The 16,111-nt window shown below is 33.4% G+C and overlaps 3 protein-coding genes across 3 annotated transcripts; all 3 read left to right on the top strand.

Annotated features, from left to right (window-relative positions):
• On the top strand, window positions 1,103-3,398 carry LOC18593927 (protein DETOXIFICATION 2). The gene is made up of 7 exons (XM_018124624.1): window positions 1,103-1,333; window positions 1,598-2,142; window positions 2,261-2,347; window positions 2,439-2,495; window positions 2,581-2,819; window positions 3,011-3,216; window positions 3,322-3,398. Exons 1-7 carry the CDS (start codon window positions 1,103-1,105, stop codon window positions 3,367-3,369), a joined length of 1,413 nt encoding a protein of 470 aa, XP_017980113.1. The 3' UTR covers window positions 3,370-3,398.
• Window positions 5,163-6,813, top strand: LOC18593926 (thioredoxin). Its single transcript, XM_007021351.2, has 2 exons — window positions 5,163-5,549; window positions 6,292-6,813. The coding sequence occupies exons 1-2, from the start codon at window positions 5,321-5,323 to the stop codon at window positions 6,603-6,605; spliced, it is 543 nt and encodes a 180-aa protein (XP_007021413.2). The 5' UTR covers window positions 5,163-5,320; the 3' UTR covers window positions 6,606-6,813.
• LOC18593925 (E3 ubiquitin-protein ligase RMA3) lies at window positions 11,951-14,876 on the top strand. Its single transcript, XM_007021350.2, has 2 exons — window positions 11,951-12,119; window positions 13,913-14,876. The coding sequence occupies exon 2, from the start codon at window positions 13,914-13,916 to the stop codon at window positions 14,688-14,690; it is 777 nt and encodes a 258-aa protein (XP_007021412.2). The 5' UTR covers window positions 11,951-12,119; window position 13,913; the 3' UTR covers window positions 14,691-14,876.

Genomic DNA, 16,111 nt, shown 5'->3' with positions numbered 1-16,111 from the left:
AAGTAGTGCCACCGGCCTGCTCAGGAAAGGAGCAGCCAACTTGCGTAAACCTACAGGACAAAACCCTTCTCCTATTGCCGGTTACGTAAATCTATATGGTGAGCATGTATTCAATTCATGTTTTCAACCCAATGATTTTACACTTAAGAACTCGAGAATCCATCTTAAAAATATAAAGCCACCGCCATCTTTGGCTAAATCTTAAGAAATATTACATATGAAATAAAAAAATGGGACAAAAAAATTGAGATAACCTGGCCGAAAATCAAGTCTTATATTTTGGAAATATAATTTGTCTTATATCCGCAAGTATATCAAGATATATATTATCTTAAGGGAACATGCAATTGACTGATGTTTGGTGTCATATGGGAACACAATCTTGGATAATAATAAATATAATAAAAAAAATTTTATTTTTTTTGTCCAGATTATTCGCAATTTTTTTTTGTTCTTATTTTTGTTTTATATTATTTGATTAGCATAGTTTTGTCTACAACCAATTTTTTAATTCATTCCTATTATTAGGATTAAGTGCAAAATGTACTTGAACAGAGTCATCGTTTATGTTATGAAAATGTAGAGATGAATAGTATGTTTTGACATGTGATATAAATTAGTAAGTGACCTTTTAATGAAAGATAATTAGTTAATCATTAATTATAATAAAAGCAAAATGTAATAAAAATAAATATTTATTTGATTTTTTTTAAATAATTCAACAGTTTTTTTTAGGTACTATACCTATACTTTTCGCTTCTCAATGAAGAAAAGTAATTTAAGAAGAATCCAATTGCCAACTTATAATGCCTAAATTGATTTTTTTTTTTTTTTTTTTGTTATGTATATCTGTCTCTTAGGCAAATTAACAGCTTGTCCTAATTTATTAGCAAGAGTGAAGACTTGAATGTTAGAATATACTTTATGGTAAATAGTGAAACATGAACATTCATTTGTCACAATACACAAGAAAAATAATTAATTAATCAGTAACGGTTACGTCTCTTGATTTGATTGTTTATTTGTAGGCCAATGAACATGAAAGTGTGTAAGAGGTAACTTGTTTGGCGTGGCTTCCATTAATTTCATTCAAGGAGAAGCCATGGCAGAAATGGTAGAGACAGAAGAGAGGAAATGCGCAATGAGTTGGGGCGGATATGTGGAAGAGCTGAAGAAGGCAAGCCGCATAGCAGCGCCGATGGTGGCGGTGACAGTCCTGCAATACCTTCTGCAAGTTGTATCAGTGATAATGGTTGGACATCTCGGTCAGCTGTCTCTCGCTAGCGTTGCCATTGCTACATCCATCACCAATGTCACTGGCTTTAGCCTTCTTGTAAGTATACTCTTCCTTCCTCCCTCTCTTTTCGTTCTGACAATATATATCTCGAACATCGAGAAAAAAGAAAATAAGCAAACTCCATTGATGGGCCTCAAACTTTCACATCTGAACTTTTGATTGTTGTAATTTTAGTCTAAACAGAAAACAGACGGATAGTAATAAACAGAGGAAGTGATATCCAAAATGTTTTGAATGTTAATTCCCTCAATCCTCATCACTCTGATCAATAACTAACGACAAGAATTACATGCCTAGTAGTCAGGAATGGCTGGTGGATTGGAAACTCTATGTAGGCAAGCTTATGGATCGCGGCAATACAAAAAACTTGGAGTGTATACTTACAGTGCCGTCATCTCCCTCATCCTTGTTTGCCCCCCAATTTGCATACTATGGATATTCATGGACAAACTGTTTCCTCTTGTTGGCCAAGATACACTAATCTCCCACAAAGCACGCCAATATTCACTTTGGTTGATCCCAGCACTGTTTGCAAGCGCGATCCTTAAGCCATTGACACGATATTTGCAGACACAGAGTTTGATTCTTCCGATGCTCCTAACTGCATTTTTCATATTGTGTTTCCATGTGCCTGTATGTTGGACTCTTGTGTTTAAATTGGATTTAGGAGATCTTGGAGCAGCGATAGCCTTTAGTTTATCAACTTGGTTGAATGTGATATTGCTTGGGATTTATGTCAAGTACTCGTCCAGTTGTGAGAAAACTCGTTCACCATTGTCCAAGGATGCTTTCCTTGGTGTTTCTGAGTTCTTTCGCCTTGGTGTTCCTGCAGCGATAATGGTTTGGTAAGTGTTCTGTTCTTCGCAAACTAGTTTTTAATATAGAAAGATTATCAAAACCCATGGTTCCTTTTATTATGTTTTGTCTCTCACAAATGTTTTCCTTTGCCATATATTAATTAAGCCTTAAATGGTGGTCGATGGAGCTGCTAACTCTGCTATCAGGCCTTTTACCAAATCCAAAGCTAGAGACATCGGTACTATCGATATGGTAAAGCTTCCATTTTGGTATCTTTGTATTGACAAATTGGTCATTACTTTGTATACCAATGATTCTGATTTCTTGTAGTCTTTTTGGTCAGCTTAACTCTATCGACATTGCACTTCACTATACCATATGGTTTTGGAGCTGCTACAAGGTATTCATTAAATCTTGTCTCATTGACAAACATTAATCCAAGTTGATGTGTCCCTAAAATCAAGGTTGTGTTGATTAATTCACAGCACAAGAGTTTCCAATGAACTAGGAGCTGGGAACCCTGAACTAGCTCGGATGGCGGTCAAGGTTGGAATGTCCATGGCAACCACAGAGGCAGTCATTGTGAGCACAGCTCTCTTCTTCAGTCGACACATCATAGGATATGCTTACTGCAAAGAGAAGCCAGTGGTGCACGAGGTTGCGGTCATGGCTCCTTTGCTTTGCATCTCACTGGTTACAGATAGCATGCAAGTTGTTCTTTCTGGTTAGTAAGTTCTTATCAGTCTCTTCCATTACTAATCTTAGAAAACAAAAAACCAAGATTATCTTTTGTTGGAAGATTTTCATGACAGAAGAAAGGTAAGATTAATCAATTAATTCGATAAGATGATCTATTAAGAAGTAATGATAAAGCCTAGTGGACTGATATTAATCTCTTATTAAATCGTCCCCCAGGAGTTGCTAAGGGATGTGGATGGCAACACATAGGGGCCTATGTAAATCTCGGTGCATTTTATCTAATTGGATTGCCAGTGGGAATCATGCTTGGTTTTGTAGCAAATTTAAAGGGAAGAGGCCTTTGGATTGGAATAGTAGCTGGTTCAATTGTGCAAACAATCCTTCTTTCTCTTTTTGCTATCTTCACAAATTGGAAAAAACAGGTTGGTTCTCATGTTTTTCTCTCGCTCTCTTTTTTTTTTAAATTATCTATTATGGTTGGACTAGCTTTAAGTGATAAATGTTCCTACATGTGGGTGTTGTTACAGGTAGCCAAGGCCAAAGAGAGGATAGGGAGATCTTCTATGGGGAATTAGTCATCTTTCCCCTTTACCAAAACAACACCTACCAAAGTAATTAAGAGTTAAAAGTCTAATTAGAAGAGATAATGGTATGAGAAAAGTGACAATTAAACATAATCCAAAATCACTCACAAAAAAATTAATTCTCCATGCTGCTGGGAGTCTCGAGCTGATAAGGCCACAGGCTTGCTCTGGCATTCCGACTATCAGATTAATAAATTCACTTTTCAAAAAAAAAAATTATGATCAGTCAACTCATTTACTCTCCATGGTTGAGTTTGTGAAGCAAATTTAGAGGAACAAGCTTTCAAACTTCAAAGAACACTTTTGAAGTACTAATATTCAGTTTGTGTATGTATATATATGCATGTTAAATTTAAATATAGCTATTCAAAGTGCCATTTTTAGTTTTTTTTTTCCTTGTTTTAATAAAAAAATGTTATTATAAATCGTGTTAATTACATAATTGGCACTTAAATTACTGCAAAATGTTCAATATAAATTCAAAAGGTAATAAGTATATAAGAGATTCAAAGTACTTCGCCATTAATTAAAATCAAAAGGTAATAAGAATTTTTCAGTTTCAAAATTAGATACATTTATTCTTAATGAAATTCAGTTATTTTTTCTTAATTAACTAGCATTAATTTCCATTTTGTCAAGAACCTAACTTTTTTTAGCCCGAAAAATTGAGGAGAATTAATTGAGGGATTGGCAAATTCCCTCAACATCTCACGTTTATGGAAAAAATATATGAAATTTTATTATGTAAATTTGAATTTAATATTTTTATTTAAATTAGTATTTTACACCAATACAACTAATATGAAATAAAATATCATAAAATTCAATTTTAATCTAAAAAAAAAGAAAAAATTATCATGCAATGAAATGAACTTAACAGTTTCAAATATTAAAAATACTTGAATTCGACTTAACTTGTTAGGTATGCTAAAAGAATCCATGTTTGATGATTCTACTTCATCTCAATCCAATAGGGGTAATTTTTTAAAAAAAATTTGAAAATCGAGGTAGAAACTAGATTTTAGAGCTAAAATAGTCGAGTTGGATCAAGGATGGATATAAGTAGCTCCTCCTCTCCCCTATCATTACCATCTCTACAAGGTTACTTGATTTATTCAAACTCAATTTTTCATTAAATCAAATATGATTAATTACATTTGTCAGTTTTGACTCGTTAATTTCATGACTTTATTCTACAAAAGACACCTCATTTAAAGATGATATGAACTTTTAAATACTCTATCTCATTTTAGTAAACAGTCAATGTAAGATGATTTCTCGTGAACCATGACATCCTCCTCGATATGAGATTAATGGTTTCTAGATGCGACTGTGACATTATGGATATAATTTTTTTCCAATTAGTACCTTGTTAATAACTTCAGTTCCCACATAGAGTTAAGCTATTAATTTTATTCAATAAAGTTATCAAGAATATTAATTAAAAAAAATCATAATGTGTTTAATGTCACAATTCTAACTAGAAGATATTGATCTTACGTCGAGGGGATGTCGGTCTTAGGAGGAGTGATGAATTCCAAATCAAATGTATATTAAAGTAAGATTACATTTAAGAGTTTATACTATCTATAAATTGTGAAATGCATTTTATAAGGATTAAATTGTAAATTCACTAAGTTGAAATAGTCAATGATATTTTAAAAGTTAGTGTAAACCGTGATAATCCTAGAAGTTGGTTGTGTACTAAAATGGTAAGTGGAGTTTTCTCGTAATTTTATTGTAACTGCCACCGTGGAGCTCTTGTATTCCTTAAGCGCCTATACCCAAGAATATCCACCTGACAAACCAATCAACGCTGTCCACGCACTCCCTTTCCCTTCTCTCATCATCCAAACGTCCCCCTTTTATTAACTATAATCCAAACAATCTCCATCTCCCCGCAAAAGGTAACAGAAACATTTCCAAATCCCTCGCTCTCCCCATGGCCGCTGCTGCGCTTACTTTCTCTCCAATTACTGCTGCTGCTGCCGCCTCTTCTTCTTTGGTTTCCGATCGTAGTATCTGCATTAGATTACCGGAATTTCGAGGTCTCAAGATTAAACCGAGGGCAGCATCGGCGACACAGGCATCCAGATCGGTGAGTCGGGACCCGCGTCGACTCGGTCGAGGTGGACGTGTTGTTTGTGAGGCCCAGGAGACCGCTGTTGATGGTCAGTTTCGTTGCTTCATTTCATTCGGCTAAATTAATTTGTTTTCTGTTTTTAATTTTGTTCTTGTATTTTTAGTTTGATTGTTTGGTGGGAAAGTGAAGGAAAGCGGAAGCAAAGAGAAAGGATTATTTGGTGTAAAGGAAAAAAAATGAGATTTATGCAAAAAGTGATACCTTTCTTACCTGAGACTCTCACAAAGGCTTAGAATTTTATTGCTTTGTAAAGCAATAAACGAGCTGAGCGCAACTTTAAACTCGGTTCGTTTTCTAGGTAAATTCACTGGTTGTGTTTGTTAAAGGTGGCAAATTTGTATAAGGTTTAGGGAGGGAAGTAACTCTTACCCATCCTATAAATCCCTAATTCCCCTCTTCAAGATTTGAAATCGAGAATCGGTTGAAAGTCTCAAGTTCTAACCATTGAGGTGTCTTCTTAGCTGTGTTTTGGTTGAGTTTTAGAGGAATTGATTGGCTCGCATTTTGTTTAACAGTGTCGATGGTTCATCTTTTAGCAACAAGCATGGGGGAGCTTGAAACTCTTTTCTATTTTCTTTTTGGCTTGTTCACAAATGAACGAGGAAAGGAACAACAGAGAATTCATATTATTGTCTATCTTCAAACTTAATGATTAATGGACATTCTTGTTTTCGTGGATTCTATCTTGATTGATGTGGCCTTGTCATTGTATTGAGAACTATTGTTTCATGAAATATTTATATCTTTTTGCTTCTTCTTGAAACCTGCAGTGCCATCTGTCAAGGATGATACATGGCAGTCTCTTGTACTCGATTGCAAATTGCCTGTTCTAGTTGAATTTTGGGCTCCATGGTGTGGGCCTTGCCGTATGATCTTCCCCATAATTGAGGAACTGTCAAAGCAATATGCTGGGAAGCTCAAATGTTTCAAAGTTAACACTGATGAGAGCCCTTCCATTGCAACTCGATATGGGATTCGAAGTATTCCAACTGTAATGATCTTCAAGGGTGGGGAGAAGAAAGATGCAGTTATCGGTGCTGTTCCCAAATCCACCTTGACAACCTGTATTGAGAAATTCTTATAGGGTGTTAAGAAAATGTCAGTTTTTTCTGGAAGTCAAGCTCTTTCTAACGATTTCTTCTTTTGTCAACTTCCAGTGGCTCATGTTAAGATACTCTGCGTCTGAAATAAACTCATCTGCCCCTGTATAGTTATCAGAAGAAGCTGTATTTTCTCTCTTTAAGTTAATGTTAATTAGTTATATGCTTATTGTTTGAATGATTATTTTTGTAGTTTGTTCTCATGTTTTCCAAATTACCGGTTTATCTTGAAGTTTACCAAGTAGGAATGGGCCTCTGGGCTACTATCAACATGGATAATTTTTTAGTGATCAGGGAAGCAAAGTATCTGCTTGCAAGTGGACCTCTTGATTTGCTCATTTCCCTTGTCCACTTGTGTAGGGAGCAACAGCCCTGAGATTAGAGGTGCCAATATTGATTGGCTTGGCTCAGCCCAGCCCAAACTCTTATAGATTGAAAAAATATGAATTGGGTAGGGTCAATTTTTTTTATATGAATCATCAAAATTTTAACTCAGTTCACGGATAGTGTTGGGTCAACTAACATTTTTTTTTTAAATTCATTTTTACAATTTTAGTTAACAAATTCTTTATTAAAAAAAGTGTTTCATGATTAAATTTATAAATTGAATAATAAAAATATATTATAAATAAATAAATTATATAAATAAAATTTCAATTATTAACACAAACTACAATCTCATATATATAAGTATATAACTAAATAAATAAAAACTTTAAAACTCATTTATATCCTCCTCAATCCTTATCTTCAAGCAAAACATTTGAATTTTGTTTGTATAGCAATGATGTCTTAAGGTCTAAATCATTGTCAATTTATCACCTAATATTCATTGTCATAAGAAAAAGAGATAGATAGTTTGAATGTTAAATAAAATTATTAATTTGACAAGTAAAAATTAAAGACAGTGAAATATATAAAATAAGTAATATCATTGATAATTAAATTATTAATTTTATATAATTAAATATAAAAATTATTAATTTTTTTCTTCTGACTTGTAAGGTTGGCTCGCCCCAATTCAAGACCGCTCACTAATTAGATGAGCTAACCCATTTAGATTCAGTTCTAATATGGGTTTGAAGTTTTCAAACCCAATTCACTCCACTTTCAATAAAAAATGAACCGGTTCAATGGATCAAGTCCATTTTGACAAATCTACTTGAGATGTTCTGGTTGAGACTTGATGCTGGCTTTAAGTTTCAACCAGTGGCTGAAATGCTGATTCTCCTTTAAGAAAAGGTTTTTTTTTTTAAAAGAAAAAACATAAGAATAGAGGCAAATCTTGTCCAAATAATCTTGACTTTAGAGAGAATGATAAGGCGTTTGGTACTATGATTAATTAACAACTAACGGCCAATCGGCAATTGTTCAAATTGTCATGTATGAGCAGATCCTCTCGTTATCAAGATCAACCATGTGGAGTAAAGGCCAGGATGGTGGTAACAGATTTTAGGCGTAGGAATTATAGGACCAGACACTTATTAGTTTCTTTTTCCCTACTCCTCGTCTTCTGGGTTTATGTGCAGAACATGAAGCACATGTGCAGAACATGAGATGTTCAGGAATTTGTTTAATATTTATACCACTTGATTGCTTTGCCCAATTCATACACTTGGATGTTCTCATTAGACATCTCTTCTAGGGATTAATCCTACTTGATAGGCCCTGGATTTATATGGAGAATCCTGAAGCTCTCCCCAAAATAGTACTAGTGATTACCTATAAGCACTGTCTATTCTATTATAGTTACCATCAGAGTGTTGATTCTTCTTGAAGACAAATTGTAAACATCTCAAACTACTAATAACCATGTCTGGTTAATGGTGTAAGTCTGACATCCTGATTACTATATAACCTTTAATTTCCTGTTTGAATTTCCCAACAATATTTTATCTTTTATGTATGTATATAGGTACGTATGATAAGTAAGTTATATCAAAGCTTGATCACATAACCCTCTATCAAGTTTATTAGCAGCTTGATGTTTTTGTATCAAATCAAGATTCATTAAGAAGACACAGAGAAGATGATCAGGACAATTGTAGATTTCACATAGAAGATTCATTAGAATGGAAAAGAAGAGGGGGCTGGTGGGGTTGGAAGGGAAAAGAGGTGGTGGAGGGGGAAGAAAATAGGTAGGAAAATTTAAATGGAAAAAGAACACAAGATGCTTATAGCTTTTAGAAGCCTGTTTATGAACACATTGGGTCTTATAAGCCCAATTTATATAGAATTAGCAAGCACTTCGAATTACTGGGCTAATCTTTCTCTAATTTATTAAACTAATTTTCTTATCATTTAATTCTTGTAAAACAGCCGTATTTCCATCCATGTTTTCCTCATTTCAGCTTGGGGTTTGGGTTTGACACGGCGGTGGTGACAGGGCTGTACTGCTTTAAGATAATCATCCCACGTTCTTATCCTTTGAATTAGGGAGACGTGGACATCAAATCCCAAATTTCTCTACAATCGAAATCCCTATGTTTGAATTCTCTCGCCTACTTGAACTTATCAAAAATCAAAACAATAAGATCATTGAAAATAAATGAATTTGTAGAATCTTCTTGACACTTCACTGTTGTGTTATAGACTACACTAAATTATATGACAATACCAACTTTTTGTTTTGAAGATTTACCACCTCTTGCTTTTTCTTTATTACTCATCTTATTTATATCCATTCCATTTGCTTGAAAGTAATGTTATAGTGGCTCTTGTTTGTAAATTTATCATTTTGATAAAATATAAAGATTAATTGTATAATTTAACTTAAAAGAATTTGAAATATATATAATTAAAGCCAAGTCCACATGGTGTTGATTCCTTGATTGAATAAATATCCTAAATATATATGCTATAGTTTTAGTTCTCTGAGGCTGCAGACATCTCCATTATTATTGAAGTTTATAGCTACTTTATTATTAGTTTCGTGTTCCAGGCCTCCACAGCAAGTAGTCAACATCAAAACAAACCAGGGAAACAGCTAAGAAAGAAAGAAAAAGAAAAATGAAACCATTTAAGTGATAATACTTGCTCTAGAAAAGTCTATGTTTAAATTAATGGTTGATCCCTAAACTATTAGGCTGCATGTTAGGCCTTTAAAAACTTAATAATTCAATTTCAACCTTGCGCATATTTGGATCAAGTTAAGTTGGTTTGATATTTTGACAATAAAGGCATGAATTAACTTTTTCGACCAAACAATATTTAATGGAGAAAGTCATAATATAAAATTAGACTAATTAATCACAATATATAGTAAGAATTAAATATGGTAGTTGAACGTTTTAGGAAGTACTTGATATCATTAAAAAGGTTTTATCTGTTTTTTTAATGAATATACTTTAATGTATAATAAAAAAATTAAGTATTCAAATATTTAATTTAATAATAAATATATATATTTTTTAAAACAAGTGCTATTCCCCAATGACAAAGTGTGGCTTGAAATGCATCTAGAATATATGAAAAGAAAACGAAAAAGAAAAAAAAATCTAATAAAGTTATTGCCACGTGTAACTCACATGGCTGTCTATTCATGTAGTTTTCTTGTAACTCAAAGATTGATTTAGTTGTTGGATATGATCGTCCAGTCAGCAAAAATCAGAAAAAAATAATCTAAAGAAAAAATAATTATTATTCCAACAAATAAAAATTTTTATTGTTAACCTTAAGGTCAAATTAAGCTATTTTATTTTATGTTGTCACATTCTTCTGGATAGTCACTAGCTTCTAGTTCATGACCCAAAGCTTTGATTTTGTTTTGATTTTTTCTTCATTGCTGTAATTAGTCAAGTGAAAATTGCAGAATTTTTCTAGTAGAATGAATGCATAAAAAATCCAAGGTATGATCTCACTTCAATTAAATATCGAATTAAGAGTCAAATCTCACTATAAATGGTGTGTCAGTATAACTTCAAGGATAATTCTCACTCATATTCTTTTCCAATTGGAATAATATATTTGCTTGTGAAATTTGGGGAAAAAAATCGAAAATGTCACTAGCTAGATATTATAATAAGTAGAAAAACAAAATTGTAATTAAGTCATATACATTTATATACATTAATTATGACTTTGAATTTTTATCCAGTTTGGTAAAGAAATATTTGTTGAGTGGGTATTAGGTGAGTGCCAACTAATAATTATGTTTAATCACTCGAGTTTAACTAAAATGAATGGGAGAAATTTGGAATTTGTATATTGACTTTAGGTAGGTATCATTGTTACGGGTCTATACATTTAATTCAAAAGATATAATTATTAGATGAAAAAAAGATTCTTATATATAATTGCAAGACCTATATCTCGTATTTATAGATGTGGGCTACATTACATTTTAAGATGTGGGTTACATGACATTTTATCCAACCACCTAATTATGCAATACTCTCATTGTATTGATTCTTTCACTTATGGAAGAGAGAAACATACTTTGATGTAGATCTATTTTGATCTTAATATCTCTCATGGGAGTCTTATATTAATAAAAGCTTAGATAAGCTTTAATACAACTTATAACAGGTTCACATTTTTAATTTGAAAGATATACACATTAAGTTTAGGAAACTTCTTATAAGCCTAAAACCCATCTTATATGTTATTGACGTGAATACACGACAGCATATATCTAAAACCCATATTATCTATTACTAACGTGAATATGTGATAACAATACGCCTCTAAAACTTATCTTATCTATTACTAATGTGGATATATGATAGTAATTCACCTTTAAAAACTTATCTTATTTGTTATTGACATGGATATGTGATAACAATACACCTCTAAAATCCATCTTATTTGTTATTGATGCGGATATGTGACAACATATACTTAAAACCTATTTTATCTGTTATTGACATAGATATATAACAACAATATGTTCTTCAAACTTATCTTGTCTGTTACGAACGTGAATATGTGACAGTAACGCTCCTAAAATCCATCTTATCTGTTACTGACGTGGATATATGATAACAATATACTTAAAACTCATTTTATCTGTTACTTACGTGAATACGCGACAACATGTTTATTTTATTAAATATTTATACATTTTTGGACTTAGTAATATTTGGTAAAAAATCATATAATGATTGTTTATTTTTTTTAAATAAAATTAGAATCTAAAAATGGAAAATGGCAAGGAGGTGCCTGAAAAGTAAAAAAATAAATAAATAAAGAAAAAAAAAAAAGAAGAAGCAAATTCCACACAAAAACAAAGGAGGACGCGGCAGCTGTTTCATTTTTACCCACTGAAAATCCAACCCGAAACCAAAAAACATAACAACACGTGTGCCCAATTTTGCCTCTATAAATACAAACACGTCTTTTCTTCTTTGTCTTCTCCTTCCCCTTCATATCACCCTCATCAAAAAGCTAAACACAGAAACAATCCAATCTCTTTGGTTTTTTATTGTCTCTTGAAACAATCCTGGTTTTTGATTAAGACCCATTTTTCACTTTGGTCTGTTTCAGCTTCTTCTTTACTGGTAAGTTCTATCTCCATCTCTCTCCCAAGTTCTCATGCTTTCTTTCTTCTTTGGCTTTTTGTGGGTGTCTGGTTAGATCCTGTTTTGGGTGTTTTTGAAGGGGTGAAATTTTTTGTCCTTGGCTTGATTTTACATCTGGTTTGTTAAATGTGGAGATATATAATGATAGAGGAGGTTTTTTTTTTTTTATTTAATTTGGGTTTCGGGTTCTTGAATTAATTGCGTAATTTAAAGATTATTTTTTTCTGGAAAGGGAATTGATTGAAAACAAGGATGTGATTTGGTAAAATCTAGCTTAGATTATTGATGCTTGTTATATTAGTTTCATGGTTATTAGCTCAAGAATATTAAGTTGACTTTCAAAAATAAAATATGTAAACTTTTTTCAAGATTTTTTTAAAAAATTTTGATTTAAGATTTTCTGTAGAAAGATTGTAATTGGAGCGATAGTATTTTGATGAGCATAATTAATTGTGATTACAGCTTCATTTTCAATTTTTTTTGAGTCTCGAAATTGTAACAAAAGCCAATTCTTATTGCATAATGTATCTGTTTTACATTGGTTCCTTTTCTTTTGGTTGCATACAAACTCTTGTTTTTTTTTTTTGTCATATTTGACAGAATCAATTCTATATATGAAGTTGTCCATTTGATTTCATATATTTAGTTGATTCTTCAACTCTGGTAATAATCCTTAATTTAACGAGAATTGTTTCCTTTGTGTATAGAATTCTGCCAATCTTAGAATAAAATGTTATGTTCTGTGATTTGGTGACTATTTCTTGTAATTTGATAGCTCTTCCTTATATTTGCTTCTTCTAGTATGGGAAAAGAATTAGAGGGAACAGGTATTCTGCCTTTTCAATAGAGAGTTGTGTTTGATTTAGTTGAAGAGCAAATAGTTTTTCGATAATTTATTAAATTGGGGGAAATTAGCTTTCTCATCTTTCTCTAATAAGATATGAGGAAAAGATAAAGTTGTCTGCCATCTGAAGTTCCTAATCGGGAATCAAGAAATTGTTTAGTAGATCAGCTAATAAAAGCAGTTGGCTTTTTTTCCTCTTAAGCTAAAAATATTTAAAATTAACCATGGTTATCTGGATCTTCAACTTAAATATTTAAGATCTAAAGATTTAACGGATGGAGAAAATCAGAGTAATTTTCAGTTCTTAAAAGTCCCGTTCCTTGTTCCATTTGTGATCCTTAGACGTGTGTGGGTGTCTCAAATAACAATTGCATTCAACAACCTTTTGGTGCTCTGGCTTGAGGGGGAGAGAGAGGCAGCACCAGCTCATAGGGCCCATCTTAATTTATGCTGCTGGTATTCTAGGCATCATTCTCTACCTTCCTTTATTGTGGTTACATGAAGGTGGAGGGCTCTTTATTATTATTTTATTTTTTGCATCTTATTGATGATTGGTGGGTGAGGAACCCCTACCTTCTGCTCAGTAGTTTATCTATTTGAAGCCAATCTGGCAGGATCATATCTCTATATCCTGTTTTATGATTAGTTTGCTTAGAACACTGTTCTTATCTGTTTTGCTGGATGCTTTAGAAGTTCTCTTTTATTTAGGAGCACCCTGATAATCTTTGCTTTTAGACATTTTTCTGTAAATAATTGTGCTTGTTAGAGATAGTTTCTGCAATCTACTGAACATTTTGCTTTCATATTTGATGTATGGAAGTGATATAATCAAACCTCTTTCTCTTGTCTGTGTCTGTATTTCAAATTATCCTCTTTGTGATTGTTTTACCTGTGTATACTCACATCTAAACTGTTTACATCTTAACAGAATGGCTATGGAACCAAACTTCTTTGAGCAAGAGGCGAACTTTGAGTCTGATGGAGATATTTTACTCAAGCAGAAATGGAAGCAAATATCAGCACCTACAAAAGATTCAGAGAAGGATGCTGGTGGCTTTGATTGCAATATTTGCTTTGACTCAGCACAAGATCCTGTAGTCACCCTCTGTGGTCATTTGTACTGCTGGCCATGCATTTACAAATGGCTTCAAGTCCAAACTTCTTCCCTTGATGCTGACCAGCAACACCAGAACTGCCCTGTGTGCAAGGCAAACATCTCGTCCAACTCATTGGTTCCACTCTATGGCCGTGGTACATCTTCAGACTCTGAAGCCAAGAATCCTCACTCCGATCTGGTCATTCCCCAAAGACCACCTCCTTCTGGATTGAACTCTATAATCAGCTCCTCGCATCAAAGTCAGCCACTTCGTGAAAATTTTTTCCATTCTCAGTCTCAGTCATTTCATCACCAGCAATACTTCCCTCATGGAGGTTATGCAACCTTGGCATCATCTAACCTCGGTGGTATTGCGATGACAAATTTTTTCAATCCAATGATTGGGATGTTTGGGGAGATGGTCTACGCTAGGTTATTTGGGAGCTCAGACACAGGCTTGGTTGCTTATCCTTACCAAGCTTCTTACCCTTTCTTTGGGAATAACAACAATATTAGGATGAGAAGGCAGGAAATGCAGTTTGACAAGTCCCTTAGTCGAGTATCTATCTTTCTTTTCTGTTGTCTTATTCTTTGTCTTCTCTTGTTTTAAAAGAATTAGCTTTGAGCTTGTATAGTTGTAAAAAGATAAGTCTGATGAACAAAACCAAACAGAGTTATTGTTAGAAAATTTGCAGGGAACTCACTTGTGAGCTTTCTCCCTGAGATCTTTGTATGTATATGGTAGTATCATTTTTCAAGAATTGGGAATGAACATGCTTCCTATGATTTTATCATACTTCTGCGTGTGCTTTGTCAAATTCGTTTCAATAACTAGACGCAGGTGTAGCTAATTACGTTATTTGATGGTTGTTGCATACATGGAAGGTAACAAGTTAGTTTACTCTACTGTTGCAGAAGTTTAAGCCTCAGGTTTGGACACCACCATTTGCATCCTCCATATAGAATAGGAAAGCTCCCTTAGTGGAGTTTGGAACATTCACTTTTTGTGAAATTCTCAAGCAAATCAAGTATCATTAAGTCTTTTATAGGAGACGAACTCCCCTGGCCACAGGTTTAGTGTCACTACTCACTTGGAATATGCAGTCTGTATGCCACTTGGAAGTTTCCACCATTATACCATATTCCCCTATTTGATTAGCTCCGTTCTTTAATTTGTTTTCGCACATGGAATGGAATGGAATATGGCAAAGAGGTTCGCGATTGGATTTGTCACATAGGGAACAAAGTGAAAAAGGGGAACAATTCAACTTGAAAGAATGACTTTTATTCAAAATTGAGACCTCTAGATTTTCCACCTAAAATTTCGTCACTAAAGCACTCAAGCCAAGCCCTTGATTATAAAAACTTTAATGGATGAAGGGTTTCTTTCTTTCAATCTTTATTTATTTGGGGTGGTTGTGTTCCCCCTCTCAATGGGAACCAAAGGTTCAACTTGGACACTACTTCAAAAGTATCTATTCATATAGTGTACTAAAAAAGAAAGAAAACCCAGCATAATTGGTGCCATTGTCAAACTTATTTAGGGTAATAAAAGGGGAACACAGTTCAAGTTTGACTGGTTTAATCTCTGTTAACTTCAAAGACGTATTCTTTTCCTTTGATATCTTCTTCTTGAAAGTCGTCTTTCAAACGACCTTTTCCACATGACAATGACGTATACAAGTTAGATGCCAACTCTGATTTTCTTCTAGTCGGTGATGCATACTATTGTCAAATTGGCAGACTCTATTGCCTATCTTTATTTTCCCTTTCCCTTACTTGATGAAGTGATTCACACGAAACGAATAGGAATTTAATACTCATTTCTGTTCCATTGATTTGCCATTGCAAATGACTCATACTTCCTTGCCATTATGAATGACATATATTCTTCGATTTTGTGCTTTCTTTTCAGCAATTGCAGCCAACTTTCTCAAGATTAGACAAAAGAGAGAAAATGGGGGGAAAGTCTCACTCTCTTTCCCACCACGTGCTTATCCAACATGAATCATGTACCTGTTTTATTTCTTG

This window comes from Theobroma cacao, chromosome 7 (genome assembly GCF_000208745.1).
Source record: "Theobroma cacao cultivar B97-61/B2 chromosome 7, Criollo_cocoa_genome_V2, whole genome shotgun sequence".
NCBI lineage: Eukaryota > Viridiplantae > Streptophyta > Magnoliopsida > Malvales > Malvaceae > Theobroma > Theobroma cacao.
The sequence above is the reverse complement of the archived record's forward strand: the minus strand, read 5'-3'. Positions and strand labels throughout refer to the sequence as shown.